The sequence below is a fragment of the Mixophyes fleayi genome, chromosome 3 (genome assembly GCF_038048845.1).
Source record: "Mixophyes fleayi isolate aMixFle1 chromosome 3, aMixFle1.hap1, whole genome shotgun sequence".
Classification (NCBI taxonomy): Eukaryota; Metazoa; Chordata; class Amphibia; order Anura; family Limnodynastidae; genus Mixophyes; species Mixophyes fleayi.
The window spans coordinates 226,613,127-226,630,749 of NC_134404.1; the positions used below are offsets into that span (position 1 = coordinate 226,613,127).

At 36.1% G+C, this 17,623-nt stretch overlaps 1 protein-coding gene across 5 annotated transcripts in view; it reads right to left on the reverse strand.

Moving 5' to 3' along the window:
* Positions 1 to 5,557: 5,557 nt before the first annotated feature.
* Positions 5,558 to 17,623, reverse strand: part of PHACTR2 (phosphatase and actin regulator 2) — a 241,551-nt gene continuing 229,485 nt past the window's right edge. For all 5 annotated transcript variants that reach the window (XM_075203220.1, XM_075203222.1, XM_075203223.1 and 2 more), the window contains 4 exons: positions 15,708 to 15,769; positions 13,057 to 13,194; positions 6,615 to 6,691; positions 5,558 to 6,247 (listed from right to left, as the gene is read on the reverse strand). In XM_075203220.1, the coding sequence (XP_075059321.1) occupies positions 6,232 to 6,247; positions 6,615 to 6,691; positions 13,057 to 13,194; positions 15,708 to 15,769 (293 nt within the window). In that variant the 3' untranslated portion in view covers positions 5,558 to 6,231. The remainder of the gene's footprint in view (positions 6,248 to 6,614; positions 6,692 to 13,056; positions 13,195 to 15,707; positions 15,770 to 17,623) is intronic.

The window sequence follows — 17,623 nt, forward strand, 5'->3', positions numbered from 1 at the left end:
TATAACAGTACAGAATATAAAAAAAGATAATACATTTTAGTCTTTCAGGTTACATCAGTGAAAAATATATATTATATAATACATATATGCATATTGTGTTACAGTACAGATAAAGAACAAATAATATTCTTTTGCTATTTAACCAGTGTACATTTCCAGTTATTTACACTCACAGAAAATACTCTGTGTATCCTACATACAGCAATGGATCACTATTCACTATAAATCAAAATATCTTCATCTACTGATTACAGCTGCCACGCTAATTTAAATCTTCATAGCACATCCACAAATAAACCACAAGATACACTCCTGTATACATGGTTTAAGGCAAATATTGCAATTTATCTTAATGAGACACCAGGAAGACACATCCTGATGCTGTCATTCTTTAGCATTTACATACATAAATATAGGCCATGCTATACAATTCATTATTGACATCTATGTAAAAGATATAACTTGCTGTATAAAGCGACAATAAGCATGACCAAATAGCTAAGCTGTATTTACTTGTAGCCCAATCCAGTAAAAGCATTTTAATTAATAACTACAAATGTACTAAATATGTATTTATCACTGCCTACGTCTCTGCATAACATCAATGTTACAGGAGAAATTCTGTGAAATCCAACCTACTGTGAAACTTAGTATGAGAAATAAGGCATAGAAATATTAAGGGAGGATTGTCCAAAAACAGAAGAAAGGAATTCACTTCAATAAACCAACAGAATATTTGAAAAATATTCAAACAGAGAAACTGTCAAACTGAGTTGTGTCATTGAACTAGTCTCACTCGACTATTTGCAGTCGTGCAAATATCCCCAATTGGCAATCAAGTATATTGGTTTCTTAGATAGATTTAACTTGAGTTTGTTACAAATAAAAAAGGTCTAAAATTAAATTAGACTTTTTTTATTCTCTCTTGGAATTGTATATTGGTGTTAAATGGAATGTAAATGTAATCACAAACAGCTAGTGCAATTTAAACCCACTATTACATTATACATATGCAATTTTTATTGCCAATATGAGTCCTTAAAATTATCTAGTTGCAGTAAAATTCCCAAACAAAAATTATTTGTGGATTTGTATGTTGTCTTTTTAATATTAAAAACGTTTTGACGTTAATATAGTCCTCTGTTCTCAAACCACCATTTTTTAGCTATAATTTTGCTTAAACAAAGAACCAGAACAACCATTTAAACATGATATTCCCCTAAAAGCACTTTCATTTTATAAGATATTAAGCCAACTTTTTAAGATAACTTTTAAAAACTTACATTCACTACAGAAAAACACTTGTAAAACATTTGTATATTTGGTGGAATGAAAGATGCCAAATTTATCAACTGCTACTTTTGTGAATTCAGTTAAACAAACATATTACTGTAAAATCTATTACCTATGCAGTATCATGCACACATATATTTCTCCACTTTGCCTGAGCTCAAAACTTTGACAAACATAATTACAATTTTAGTATGCCTTCAGATTATATTGCTTATATTATGATACATATTTTCTATTCTATTTGAAGATTATATTAATGATGTAAATAATGCATTCCAAGCCTCTAAAATCATAATGTTCAGATTACAGATAACATTTCTTTTTTTTACTGCTTTTTTATGAAGGTGCATCAGATCTGCTGTTTTATCCTAATAGTTGAGTGCCTGGAAATAGAATTATTTAGTTACTATTGTGTAACAATATATAAAAAAACATTGGTGTTATGTAAAAGAGCTATTAACAACATTACTAAACTCTGATGGCATCCTAAAATAGAAAATTACAGCTTGCACTCAGTTGTAAATCAAGGGTACATACAATTGCACAACAATGTGTGTACTTAGTAAAACTTTTAGTGAGCCTTTAATAAGATGCTTTTGGAAGAAAAAATGTAGCCACTCCCACATAACTTGTTAAATAAGCAGAAAATCTAGCAAACCTAAAGACATCAGTTTCTGATATGCACATTCATTTACATCTATAAATTTAGAGCAATACATATAACAGTTTGTTTAGGACACTATATTTACACACCTCTCTGTGTGATTATTTAGGTACTTTGCACAATGTTAGAACACCCTGTGTTCTCTGAAATAGCCCATTAACAAAATATGAAAAATGGGTCCCATTTGTTTTTGTTTTTTTTATACATATAATGTAAACCAGTAGTTTTTAATGCATTTAGTTACTTCAAATTGCACTACCCTTTAATTCTCAAATACTATGCCCAGCCATTTTTAAGACTACTGATTACTGCATTGAGGATTCATTTGTCCCGATTGGGATCTTGAGCTGCAAATTTGGAAAGTACTGAACTGTGGGCTCTATAGCAAGAAAACATTAGTAAACAATACTTTTGAACTTTTCACTACAATTGTAAATATGTTTAGGATGTTATTGCATATGGACAGTATGATGAGCCTTTGAACTTTGAGGAAATCTTTGGGACTTTAGGGTCACTACTTTCCAAGAAGGGATGGCAGGCATATTCCTACCTTGGCTTCCAAAACTACCCTGAGGCTTTAGTAACAGTGCAAATTTTTAAGATCCTTCTACTCCTCAAAACATAACTAATTTGTCACTGGTTTCATTACACCAATACATCCATATATAAATACAGCCATCAGTGAAGACATTTAAGCGCTATACAGGGTTGAGAGTCATTTACACAATTCTGTAGATGATTTTTACAACATTTCAAGTTATCATACAATACAAAAAGAACGATACAGGCAACATGTTTTTTTTGCCACTAATGGCTTTTACATCTTTATAGAGCTTATGGAAGCTATTACTCACATCACTTCAATGGAAACAGTTATTGGGAAGGCCTCCTAATGTCCATACAGAGCTGAAACACTATACAGAAAAAAACCTGGTTCAGCTAAATGAAAATCACTAAACGTTTTATTCCATTTGCATGAAATTATTATGTTATGCTAATGCTTGGGCTAGACTGAAATGCCTTTTAAATTCTAGGGTGACTAAACATTTTGTTTTTCTTCTTTGTAAAGATTGTTCCCCTTCAATATAATAGAACACAGTTAACTATAAAGAATTGGTGCATACAAGTATAAGAGAATATTGTACATTAATACTGAATAATTTAGGCAATCTGTCTATAAGACAAATCTGAAGAACTATGGTGAAACCATAAATTGAGAGTTTGGCAGTAAACAAATATGAATTGGCATATATCTTCTATGCGGACAGTTCCAATGGTATAACTGGCAATATGTCAGTGGTATGGTCTGTTAGAAGTAGCGGCTGACACTGATGTATGGGATAATAGAAAATCCTTTTAATTGACAGTATGGGGTAAAATCATGTAGGAGCTCCGTAACCACATAAAAACACAAGACTGCAGGCCAAGTGTTTGTCGGATAATCTGTAATAATCTACAGTAGGGGAGTATTAATTCTTATAATTCACATTTTTTCCAAGTCATGATGTGATCACCATTTATACTGAAGAGTTATTATTACATACATCTATCAGCATAACATATGAATTAAAGAGCTATAACAAAACCATGTTACATGGCAGAATCCAGTCCATCAGTCTTCCTGGAATTAGATAAAACCCTCAAAAATACACAATAAATATTATATTTCATACTGCAAAAAAAGCTGCACAGGTAAACCCCTCATCCTATAAGAGCATTGCCTTTCCCATTTCCATGTACAGCAGGCATGGCTCATTGAGATGCATTTTGCAACCTGCAATATTTCAAAAAGTAAAGTTAGCAGAATGCTTGACTGCATAGGCAGAGGTATTAGCCGTAGATGGAGAGAGGTTTTGATTGCACTGCACAGATGCTAAGGGGCTGATTCAATTCTGCACTCTGTCCCGTCAGAGCCTCGCTGGATGTGTGGTACCAAAAACATTGATTTTCCTTGCACCTATTAAGGATAAGTTCAATTCAATTCCATGCAAGGAGACTCCTGAACGTCCGTGAGACAACTTGCGCAGAATATTTTTCACAGAAATATTCCTCATTTTTGCTCATGCCCCAAAGAAGTGCGAGCAAAAATTTGCAGATATTTTTACCATATAAATGGTAAAAATGCGCCCAATTGATTTCCCCCCCTAATATCAGAGATGTTCCAAGTACCGGGAGTGTGTGCAGCCACACATCATGCCAGGCTCCTATGGGACTTCCAGATGAAGGTAATTCTCCGTTACAGTGCTGCGTGGCATTTCTTGGAATAGGCATTGTGTTTCGTTTTAAGAGAACTTAATCTCAGAAACTCCAAAGAAGAGCTACAAAAATGATGCAGGGTCTTAAAGTCTAAAAAGAAAACTCACAAAAGACCTTTATCCAAACTTATTTACGCTGTATTAAATAAATAGGTTTGCTAATATGATTACATCACATCACTGAACTCATCAGGTTTAAAAGTCTAATCATGGAAAATGAATCACTCTCTGAGCTTCAAACCGAATGCATTGCTATGATGCAAAATGGTTCTCTCATTGCTGGTTGACAGTATATGGTTTCTATATAGGGGAACAAGAGGAAGCCATGTAAACCAATCAGTAGTTAAAGCTGAAATAGGTGTATTGTACTTTCACAACAATATTTGTGTATTCCGAGTCCAGTTTAAATACATTTTGACAATGTGGCCATTGTCTTTAATATGTATAGATTGCTTCTGATAAATGACAGGAGGAATACTTAAATATCCATGTACATTAAGTATTAGAAGATTCAAAAAGAGATAATTACTCAAATTAAGTTGAATTCCAAAACAAAAACTAATCAGAGGAAAGCTTGGTAGTATATGGTTAAAAGCATTATTTTACAGACGTCAAAGTTCCAGCAAACGGAGGTATATTTAAACACACTTGGTATAAACTTGATCCAGAATAAACCATTAATAAGGGGAACAGGGAGAAGAGATGGGACCATCTGCCTTTGTCTGATGTCAGCATTATATATAACTTCCAGTGCCATGGTACATGCAGTTGAGTATACTCTAACCATTAAGAAAGTTAAGTGCCACTAGTTATTTTTTTAATTCAATACCTGTTTTAGTGTAAACATTGCAGAATTCCTACAGAAAGACTATGAAATGGATACACAGCATATATTACATTGTCACTGCACATTGTCATTCTTTAGTTCACATATTGGCTATATTTGGCTTAATAGACTTGCATCTACGATTAAGGGTCACTGTTACTGAAACTGAATGCCTCAGACAAATTACTGATGGGTAAACTACCTTATTTCCACAGCCACTTTATGTGTGGTAAATTAATGTCTGCCTTCTCATTTCTTGGATTAAGATGTTAGTGTTGAATGGCCATGGCCAGATTGTCAATCTTCTGCATTTCAGCTAGAACACTGGAAATATGATAGTTACAGCATTTTTCCAATGTATTATGAAAAAAGGAATGCTGTTGAGTTTGCCAAGTCAGAGGATGTATGTTTCTTCAGGGCACCGTCAATCACAGTGTAGTCACTGAGGATTCTGGGTATGTTCATCTAACATTCACCTGCTGTTTCATATTTAAACAGAGGAACCTGGTATACTTTCCATCAACAAAAAAGAAGCAATTTATTTTCATTTTGACTATCTTTTCTGCTATTAAAAATGTTACATTACATACAAATCCATTCATCAAAAAACATGTTGAGAATGCTTTGATTTGCTTCCTTAGGCGAGATAATACACGTTATATGGGAATCAGATCTGTAAAAAAACAACAAAAAAACAAAGATACATTTCAGCTGTCAGCTATAGTCACTGGCACCACATATAACAGCCTTATAAGTTAACACTTAAGTTCAAATAAGTAGGAAGTGTTTGATAGTGCTGTTTTATCTAGGCATCTAGAAGTCTGCAGGAAGTATGTGATTCTCATATGGTCACAAGGCTGCAATGGACAAATCAGCCTTTCATCTAATCCTTGCTGCTTGCTTTCTAAGGCATTTCTTCATTTAATTTTTATAGTGCTCGGTTTATTGTCCACATCTTGTAATGCCTAAAATAAGGCGCACAGAAGAACAGTTAGAAACTCTAGAACCGAAATGTAAAAAACAGCCATGTTTTCAGTTTTAAGTCTCCGCTTCTTTCTCTGTATTTTCCTCTACGATCGTTACTGAATTGGGCTCCAAGACACATGTGCACACGCTGAGAAGATTTGGCGCAGAGTATTTACATTTCCTGAACATGAACTTCCAGCCTAACATAGAAAACATTCTTCATTTCACTATGGACGGTGAAATCTAAAAAAAAGAAAGAAAAATATATTATATACAATTATGGGGTAAAGTTATCAAGCTGCAGGTTTTAAAAAGTGGAGATGTTGCTATAGAAACCAATCAGATTCTAGCTGTCATTTGTAGAATGTACTAAATAAATGATAACTAGAATCTGATTGGTTGCTATAGGCAACATCTCCACTTTTTCAAACCTGCAGCTTGACAACTTTACTCCCTTATGGGTGAGCTAATAATGACAAAGTATTGAATAGTTCCATTAATATTTCATGAGTGATTCTGCAGAATGTGAAAGTAAATTGCTTTTGTGGCTTGGTAGAAAACATTATCACACAGCATGTGGCAGAACAGATACAAAAAAAGAAAAACTCACCGTGTAAACTGTCGACTTTCTTCATGCACCTCCATTTCTGTACTTTTAAACTCATTAAGCTCTTTCCGTATGGCAGCCTGAAAAGTGGAAGACGGTTTATATGCAGAAAATACTAGCCGTAAAAACAGTCTTTACCATCTCCCAAAATACTGAAGTTTTATTTCTTTATTTGTAGTTGAGACGTTTTGCAGTTTCTATGTCGCTGGGTGAGATAGAAACTGGACATTTCTCTAAGGGTGCCATTACATTTCTGACTGATTTATGTGCTATATTGCTGTAAAAAGTCCTTGATTTCCAGCAACAGCCTTGAACAACATGATCACCTGCAAACATTTATCGCTAACAGTTTCCCTGTTATTCAAGGATGACAACAGCACAACTTATTCTGTATGCTAATTTTGTTTTTCACTGTCAGTTATCAAGTGTGTTATGCTGAGCACCTATTCTGATCAATTTAAACTCTGTAGTGTCCATGTATAATCCAGTTTACAGGGAAACACATTAACATGAATACATTCTGTTGAGATAATAGAGTCTGCTTCAATGCTTCAAAATCACGGACACTTTTTAAACATTAAACAGGAATCTTTTCAACTGAATGGAGTCAGGGGCTGGCTGGGCTGGGAAGCATCTCTTGGCCCGGTTCCATAGTGGCCTGCCTTGGATGGATCACTGGTCTACCTGCATTTTTCCATTTAAAATGTTCCTAATAGGTTAATAGAGTCTCTACGCCTGGGGGTAATATTCAACAGTCAGAGCCTGAAAGGATCTCTTTGCAAGTTGGATGTTCTAATTTAATTTCTTAGAGACGTATGTATTACACCATGATCTTCCTAAATCAATAGGATAGGAACTTCACATTATTATGCTGTTGGAGGACCCTGCTCCTTCTACTATCAAGCTTTTAGCTTGTGTTTCACAGTTACCTCCAATGTGCGCTTCACATGACACTGAAACTTGTCACATGCAGCCTAGTGTTCTCTTACATAATTACACGAGTGAACAGTCACTTCTTCCGATAACATCAGCATAATTTTATGAAATAGCCTGTGTGTCTGTGAACATTCCAATGTTCTGATTGGCTACTGACAGGGCTGGCCCTACCACTAGGTGAATCCTGCAGCACCAATGTTTAGGGGGCGATTAAAACACTGAATGAGTGACATAATTTCAGTCATTCCGTGTCTTTATTTTCACTTCAGTGCCCCCTCACTATGAAGCTGCTGCTCTGTCTTGGTGGTAATGGGTTGGCAGTGCAGAGCTGAGCTCTGATGTCACACCTCAGTGCCACACTCCCAAAAGGAGAGGCTACACCCAGTACCAAACTTGGGGGGATTCCGTGGGCTCCCCTGGCGCACAGGCAGGACCTACCTACTGATTACATATTTCTGCCCAGTTTAAGACAATGGTGGCATACATGAGATGAAAAGTGCTCATACGCACCATAAAAATTCTCCAATAATGCATATCCATTTTTTAAGGAATTATGAAGCATTTTGAAGTAATCTAACTTGGTTACAACCACAACGTGTTGTTCATTGTAAATATGGTAATGTTTATTTATGGAAGGGGCATATTTAATAGCAATTGAAGTATAATATGATAATATAAATTGCACATGTTATGCTGATGCAACACATAGTATGAATTATTTCATAGACCTAGCAGAAGTATTCTTGAAAATTGCCACATAAGCATGAAAACATGTGTTATCTGTAATAGAATCACAACACAATGTAAACCCTTTTCTCTCTATCCAGACATGCTGCTTATTTTGCATTGTCAAAGTTTTGGAAACCGGAGACATTTATCTGGATTTCTATATTGCTCGTATACAATAACATCCTATAACTACAAGTAGGGTCAGATTTACTACAGTTGTCTATCTACAAGCTCGTATGTTGTCAGAGAATTGTGTATTTAAACATTGGTCCTTGCAGTAACTAAAATACAAAAATCTGGAGGCAATTTCCGAGTCTGCCATATACAGTTTTTAGTTTTTGCTTGCAAATCAAACTGCTGGTGTGAAATGTTCTAAAGTGGGGAGCTGGGCAGATTGGGGTGTTTATAGCTAAATGTGAGCACCTGATGTTATGTCCACATGCAAAAATAAGGTAAGCGATATATGGGTTTAGTGATATAGTTAAATGAGACTGAAGGGGGGGATTGAGCGCATTTACAGTGGCGTTCCAAGGTTTGTGGGCCACAAGAGTCTTGTTTTTTTATATAACCACAGGTTGGTCAAAACCAGGCCTATACTTATACCTTCCAGGTGCACTTTATATGGGAAAGTGCATTTTTGGCAATCTAGTAAACATGCTCAAATATATAGTGCACAGGTAATAAATATAGTTCTGATGTCCTCTCACTCATGATTTATTTAAGACCTACCTGAGACATAACTGAACAATACTTGGGAGGAAAATTGTAACGTTAAAATTAATGATGGAATTGTGCCTGAAGTAAATCTTCTATTTGAAATAATATGTTGGATGTATGAATTTAGTATATATGGCAAAGTCAAAACATATTTGGTTGTTGTTTCTATTGTTGTTGTGTTACATTATTTTACACCCAAATGAAAGAAGTGGGTGATTTTTAAGCATAAGAGAAATCTCAGTTTTCAGTTTGAAATTTTGGGACTCCCATGTTAAAGTGTCTACAGACAGATGCTGCTGATAAAATAAAATGAATACAACAGGTGTGTCTTATAAAATAGCCAATGCACATTTCATTCCTACAGATAATATGTGTCAAGTGACTTCTATCAAAGTTTATTATGCTTATTTCCTAACTGACTAAGTGGATTTTAAAACTTCAGTTGTATCCATATGTATCCATGGCTTCCACATGACATCTTGCATGGAAATATGTTTTTTATGCTTCTGTTTTCCTTATGTGCTTTACAAGCGTGCCTTTATTTTATTAAGCATAATTCTTTATTTTGTTGATCTGGGATACAACATAATGTTGGTTTCGCAATAAAACGGTAGCAGCAGAAGTGTAAAAGAAACAAAGTTAATTTTACCACATGAATGCATGGATGAAAAGCACAGAAGGAAGCTAGCAAGAGAAATCAATATATCTATATTTTCCTTGAGATAGTTCCATACCCAGAATGAAACGCGTCATAGCACACTACAATGACACCTATTCATATATGGGCCAACTTGGACTGTTCCTTTGGAGGTCTTTTTAATTGCTCACTCTTCTAATTGCTACAAGCTGTGCTGCCCCCAAGGGCAAAGGGTGCACCAGCCTCCTCTGAGTAGAAGGAGAAGTACCTTCTGGGAACTCTAAACTCCAGACAATCTTATGCTTGCTATGTTCTTGTATGTGTATCTATTAATGTCTAAGAAAATTGTTTCTTTATAATACTATACTATATCTGCTGCTGATCTCTGTTCTATTGGCATTTGCGTTTGCCAAGAGCCTAGAGAATTACGGTAACTACACAAAAAAAGAAGAACTGATGATGACAACTATTTTCTAAGCTCATTAATTTTTTTGAACACAGATACCTTTAACTTGTTTTAGTACTTATAACACCTGCATTAGTGTACTACAGTATCTTTGGTAGCTATTTTTGATTTAATCATTGTTATAGAGTTATCAGAAAGACAAATACATAATCCAAGTGATGTATTTATATAAAGGTCTGTGATAATTCCCCATATTCTAATGTTTGTGCTAATTACTTGCACTTTACTTCAAAGTTATTTGTTGAGCTTATAATATTTGCGCTGCAATCCTCACAATTTTTCTATCTATGCATATTAATTTCTATGTATATGTTCAAATGATACAGAACATCAAATGATACAGAACAATGTTTATTTTGGCAGAAGGTGCCAATAGTTCTTTTAATAAAAATGACAAAGTTTAAGTGTTTTTCTTTTAAACTTTTTCTGCCAGTAAATAAATTCATGTTTCCAACTGTCATATTCTGCAGTACAGTTCCAGTTTGTAACAATTAAAATTATTTTCGTGAGAAAAGTGACAGCCCGAATTTATTGCAATTTGCAAACAGATGGATGATTTCAAAGAACAGCTCGCTTAATTAAAGTAAAGAAACAAATCATTTGGCAATCCTTTAAGAGCACAGATCAGAAGAGGAGGCAGCCTTCTAATTAGCCACTCCAGATTCTTCTTTTTGCTGGCCTCGAGGCTGCCAGGATGTTAGGTGCAGAAAATTTGACTTGGCTTTGCTAAAACTAACACAAGTTATGATCTCTGATGTGGGGATTGACAGAACAAAAGCAGCTCCTGAACCTTTAATCTCGTTATATCCATTGCTGTTTCTAGTCTGGCGGTGTTGTGTTCTGTGCATGCAAGGCATGCCATCTGCTGACCTAGATTTCTTTAATGATTCCTCGAAGAACATGTAGCATAAAATGTAAAGGCATGTATTGCCATGTCTGCATAGTCAGAAATTTGTTTAAACACAGTCTATGGTCATGTACAGTAGTGCATAGTGCTGCTTTTATCTAGTGAAGTTTGTAAACATTATTCATATTTTTGTTGATTTACTCTTTGAATAAAATGATCAATCTGTCTCAGTTCTTGAAGATCGATTCTTCCCAATATACTGAAAACAATGTAATGGCATTTCCCATGATTTCATTATTTGAAAGTGCGTTTGATAGACTCATATATTTTACGCTGAATGACTAAGCCACTACTTTACTAAACAAATACTGAGCAAATTCATTCGGGGAGCGTGGGAGAGCGAGCAGGCACTTTACTAGCTTGGATTGTAAGTTCATTTAGGCAGGGCCATCCTCATCTTCTGTATCATGAAATTGTATTGTTATTTACTTTTAGTCATGATCCACTTAATGTACAGCACTTTGCAATATGTTGGTGCTTTATAAATAAATTATAGTAATAATATTAATAATCTTACAAATACGACAAAGACCTCCCACACTGGCTACAGCCGACCTGGACAAATTACTTCAAACTTGGGCGTCAAGCCTAAATGTTATAAGCCATCAAATTTAGAACATAAAATGTGATGTACATTACAACTAAGCAGATATAGTCTATGCCAGGCCTGTCCAACCTGCGGCCCTCCAGATGTTGTGAAACTACAAGCCCCAGCATGCTTTGCCAGTAGACAACCTGTTGATAGCTGGAAGGGCATGCTGGGACTTGTAGTTTCACAAACATCTGGAGGGCCGCAGGTTGGACAGGCCTGATCTATGCTAATTAAAATGACCGGATTATTATACCAGTGATACCCTGTACAGTACATAAGCTTGTATTATAATTTATCACTGCTCCTAAGCCCCTTTCGCAACAGCTGCACTATACCATGTAACATTCACAAGACCTCACTTATCTTGCCTCAATCCACTCTCATTTACAATATACATCTAAAGCCACCTTTGACCGCCACGGGTAATGACCGCGTCACTTTTACTAGCACTCTATATAAACTACAATGCAATAAAAGTATAAACTATAGTCTGAAAAGTGTAGGGACACCTCTAACTTTGCGACTTCAGCCCACAAACAGAAAATAGATTGATGTCAGTACATCACTGCTCCCAGCAACAGACAACTGCTCAGATGTTATCTTGAAATATTAGTGCCCTACATTGTTTCCTTGGTAGTGAAGCGAACGTACTCCTTTAATATCTCGGAATTTGAATTTATTATAAACATATTTGAAAGAAAGTACTGAATTATGTGGCATTACACCACTTTGCCCTACCAGTACTAGGTACATTTACTTCTATACAACCCGCAGTCCCATAGCATGAAGCATACAGAACAAGGGTGAATTTAACATGAATGGTAGTCTCCAATATCCAAAGGATGTGGAAATAGTATTATGCAAATTACTTTTTTTTTTTATATATAACATGATGTATGTGGGCATTTTTAATGACCGAGCAACAACATTTCACATTTTTTATGTTAAATGGTTAATTCTGGTGAGCAAGTATGTTTTATTATTTCTGCAGGTATTACCATACAGCATTCTATGATCATGTTCATGTGAAAGGTTACTGTAGTACGCCACGAGTTTGCAACAGAAAATCGCTCTGGAGCAGAATGTAAAACGTATACAACTAAGATAGCGATACATGTAACAATTTCACTATACATCATTTGTTTAGGTTTGAATTTTTTAACTCCAGTACAAATCATAAACCTGAACAGTACTGGATGTCTCTGTTTTACTAGTGCAGAATTAGACCTGTAATAGGGAAGACTATATGTGCCCTAGGCATGCACTTAGTATACGGTTAATACAGCTCTGATCCCAAATATACTTTACTAAAGTAAAACTGTAAATTATAAAATAGCACAATATGATGGGTATTTATACATCATATTATATATACATATATACAGTTGTGATAAAGTACACAGTAACATGACTGTACAAAATAAATAAACAGTATTCTATAGAGAAAATGTATGCCCTTGCCTTGTCAGCGGGAGTTAACCTTGCCCAGGGTTTATCTGCTCGACGGTCATAGTCCAGAGAATCTGTAACCTCTACATATTCATTGAAGCGCAAGATACGTCTGGCCTGCAGTTCAGCCACTGAAGGCCTCAGGCTTAGCTGTAAATGAGAATCAGAGAAATAAGGCAAGTTGCTGCAGCAAACCTCATCTAATGTTAACCTAGTCTACACAGAACACTATTCTTGTAACAAGGTCACTGAAGTGTTTAAAAATAAAAATGAGCCAATATTCCCTACAAGTTAACCCGTGCATGATACTCATGCATTATAGTCAAATCAAGCTACTTAAGGTGTTAAAAAGGTTCTTGTCATGCATTTGGGGCTAGGCCAGGCCTCCTCAGGGGAAGAGCGTTACTTCCCGACGTAAGCGCCCTTTTTTAACGTGGTTTTGTCCACATGTCACCACCTCATCATTCTTCTCCATCATCTCATCCTTCATCTTCATCGCCACATCCTTAATCTCCATCGTCTTACTGTTCTAAAACCTCTCGATACACAAAGTTTCTGCTAAACACCTTATCGCTGTGCTCAATCAATCTTTCTTGAAGGGCAGTATTCATAATCTGCACTTTCACATCACTGCTTATTCGTACTCGTAAAAATGCGACATACAACTGTCCATGACCAAACACAGGCTCTGGTAAATAAATACCCACACGGTCAAGTGTTTGACCCTGTGACTTGTTAATGGTCATAGCAAATGCCGCCTTCAAAAGGGAACTGCCGCCGTCTTAGCTTAAACGGCAGTCCTGTTTCGGATGGACATAAGTCAATCCGAGGTATCATCACCTTCTCTCCTTCGGCAGAGCCAGTCAAAACTTCTGCTTGTATCACATTCGTTTTCAGTGCTGTCACTACTAATCGAGTTGGATGAGCCCTTTCTGAGAAAATAGTTTTTTCCACACACACACACACACACACACACACACACACACACACACACACACACACACACACACACACACACACTAACACTAGCCGCTAGGCTTATATATATATTAGATGATTGGATTAAAACATATCCAATGCATTTTCTTTCACAATGTCCTACTTACAGGGTCACACTGCTGGAGGCAAGATACTATGCAGATAAATAAGGAACAGAGTCACTGAGACATGTTTACTAATAGAAGTTATAGGATTAATTCACTTTCCAATTATTTTACTGTCATAGACATGTGCTGTTTTAGGCCATTTTAGTGGAGCCATGTTTAATTGGTGCTGAAAACATGCATCTCATTAATATAACATAATTAATAATACATTTTTAAATATTTTGCAGGACAAAATAAAAATTGAAAAAATTACCAAAGGCTATGTGTGTGAAATTCTAAATATTTCTTTTTATTTGTTAGAAACATTTGATAAAACAAAATACATTAGGTTATTTGAGATAAAGATGTTAGTATAGCAATGGGTTAAGGAAAGTTGCATAGGAAGAGGTATTAGTAACAGAGAAAGAGAAAGAGGAAGTGATTTTTGCATAGCTTTTGGGCGTACATCCTATCTGTGTCTGTGGCCAAAAAAGGACTGAGTTGCAGGCTCACTAAATCAAAAAGTTGTCAGAAATCACCCTCCATCATATTAATGGCTGCCAGGTACAGGAACATATGTTTTTCAAGGTGGTCAATAGAATACTCCTGCCTTTGAACTGTGTAAAGATGAGGTTTATCTGTGTGCCTTGTTGGAGATTACAGACTACACATCCTCCTCTTTATTGTACATTCACCTCCTGTCTGACATGAGGTACCAATTCCCCATCATTAAACTATCATAGGTTCAGTAACTAGAGATCCTGATAGACTACTTTCTAGTAGATGCAGCATTTTTGGATTACACTGTAGTAGCTAGTAGTCATGGCTGGGATGGGAGACTTAGCTTACAGGCTGGGGATACTAGTGCTATATGTACATAACAATCTGAAAACATTCAAGAAGCTTGTACAATTGGCAACCAGTTTAGCGCTAATCTTCTTGTGCGTTATTTGATTAAATGCTATAGAATACAATAGTTTTGCATTGTTATATGTACACTAATCTCTCTCTATAATGTATATATATCTATAATATAAATGTCTAGTGGCGTGTGTTAGTCTGTCTGTGTGTGTGGAAAAAATAAAACCAAGCTGCAGCGCCACCTGCTGGGCGGAGTTATACACTGACCTACTAAATTTTTAGTGTGTGTGGGAAAAAAAATTCAGAAAGGGCTGAAATTTGGTATACTAAGAGTTTTTTAATTTGTTAATTTAATTTGTTAATTGTTAAAAGTGTTTATAAAGATTTAAAAAATATATATATATATATATATATATTTCTTGAAGGAGAAGTGACAGTTGGGAGTGGTTGGTGGTTGCGGGGGTGACAGTGGGGAGTGGTTGAGGCCTGGGCTATGGCCCAAATGCATGACAAGAACCTTTTTAACACCTTAAGTAGCTTGACTTGACTAGAATGCATGAGTATCATGCACGGGTTAACTTGTATATATATATATATATATATATATATATATATATATATATATATATATATATATATATATATATATATATATATATATAGATATATATATAGATATGGTACCCACTCCTTTCAATATCAACCAAGAATTTATACCTTTCGTGTAAGCCTTCGCTTCAGTTCTTTTCTTGCTTCCTGCTCCTCCTCTTCATTTTTTTCTGATGCAAAAAATATAAAAGTAACATTCAGACAACATCATTTCTTTTTCAGGACTTTCATGAAAGTAAAACATATATTTAGTAAATACTGGGGACAACATTTGATGAAAGCACAAAAATATAATATGTTTCTAATCGTGAAAGTGCACTATGATCCACCTCGCTACATACCTAGGTGCACTCCCAGATAAAAATTTCACTGTAAAACCTGCCTTGCAAAATGTTTCACCTTTGCGCAATTAGGTGCACAACTGGGAATGTGCATGGTGTAAAGAGTAAAAACGTCTTCAACTCAGGTCTACTAAAACTTTAGGATGAACATCCTTTTGTTGTTGAAGCTTCTGATTGTTCTCTAACAATACTGCTCGTTTCAGACGCTTTTATGTCATAAACTAATCATGAGACAATATTGGCACTGTCTTTATTACAATAATAGAGAGGGCGCAAATAAACAGTGACTATGTTTGATGTTTATAGCTCTTTCATGAGAAAGTAAGTAATGGATGCACACGGGCAGTTTCAGTTTTGCCCGTGTGCATCCATTACTTACTTTCTCATGAAAGAGCTATAAACATCAAACATAGTCACTGTTTATTTGCGCCCTCTCTATTATTGTATTTGGATTGTTTTAAGAGGTGCTGCATTTATTTAAGAGAGCGCTTTCCCTTTTTATTCTAACTGTCTTTATTACACATTTCTTTCGAGGGTTTGAATATTTTTTTTATTGAGCTGACACTTCTCTCTTCATCTTAACCCCATTCCCTTCCTACCCCACCCCCTCAATGCTTACCTGTACCTAGCTCAGCTCTTCAACTTGTCCCTTTTTCATTGGTACCTTCTCTTCCATCTTCAAACATGTTTTCATCTGACTTGCTTTCTACTCGCTCCCTTCTTAACCCTCTGCAAAAGACTTCCACTTTCTACACTCCACTGAGATGGTCCCCTCTAAAGTGAACAACAATCTACTCGTGGAAAAAACAGAGCTCATTATCTCCCCTTCTCCTAGTGTCACTAAACTCCATCCAAGTCTCTCTTACGGTTGACAACATCACACACTCACCAGTTTCCCAAGTTCGCTGCCTTGGTGTCATTCATGACACGCCCTGTTTACTCTACACATCCAAGTGCCTTACGCTGTTTGTCACCACCTCCTTCAAAACATAGACAGAATTCACCCCTTTCTCACTCAGGATGTTACTCATAACCTTATCCATTACCTCCTGTCTTAAGAACTGCAACAACCACCTATCTGGCCTGCCCCTTGCTCCTCTTTACCTTCTAAAATCCATTCTAGATGCTGCAGAGAAACTTGCCACTGCACATTCATATCTCTATACTGGTTTCCCTGTTTTTTTTACACTCAGAATACAATTCAAGCCACTCACCCTCACCAAATTGCTCCCACTCACACATGTCTGACCACGTCATGAGATACTCTTCCTCTTGCCCTTTTAGGTCTGCCTCTGACCTGTGCCTTTCCTCCTCTCTGATAACCACCCTACACTTCCACCACCAAGACTTCTCCTATGCTATTCCCACTTAAAGAACTCCATACTCATCTGACCAGACTCTCCACCAACCTGCCATCTTTCAAGCACTGTCTCAAAATCAACCTCCTCCCTATTACCTATCCTACCCCAACCTCATCCTACACTTTCTGAATGCTCTACCATCTACAGTCCTATCTACACTTTTAGTCCAATAAGCATTACCCTCCCCCTCTAGATAGTAAGCCCTCACGAGCAGGGCCCTCTCTATCCTCTGTTACATGTATGAACCTCCTTTGTCAACCTTGCATGTACTTTTTCTTTTGCTATATATGTTAATATTACAGCCCTGTACTGCAGAGGTTTG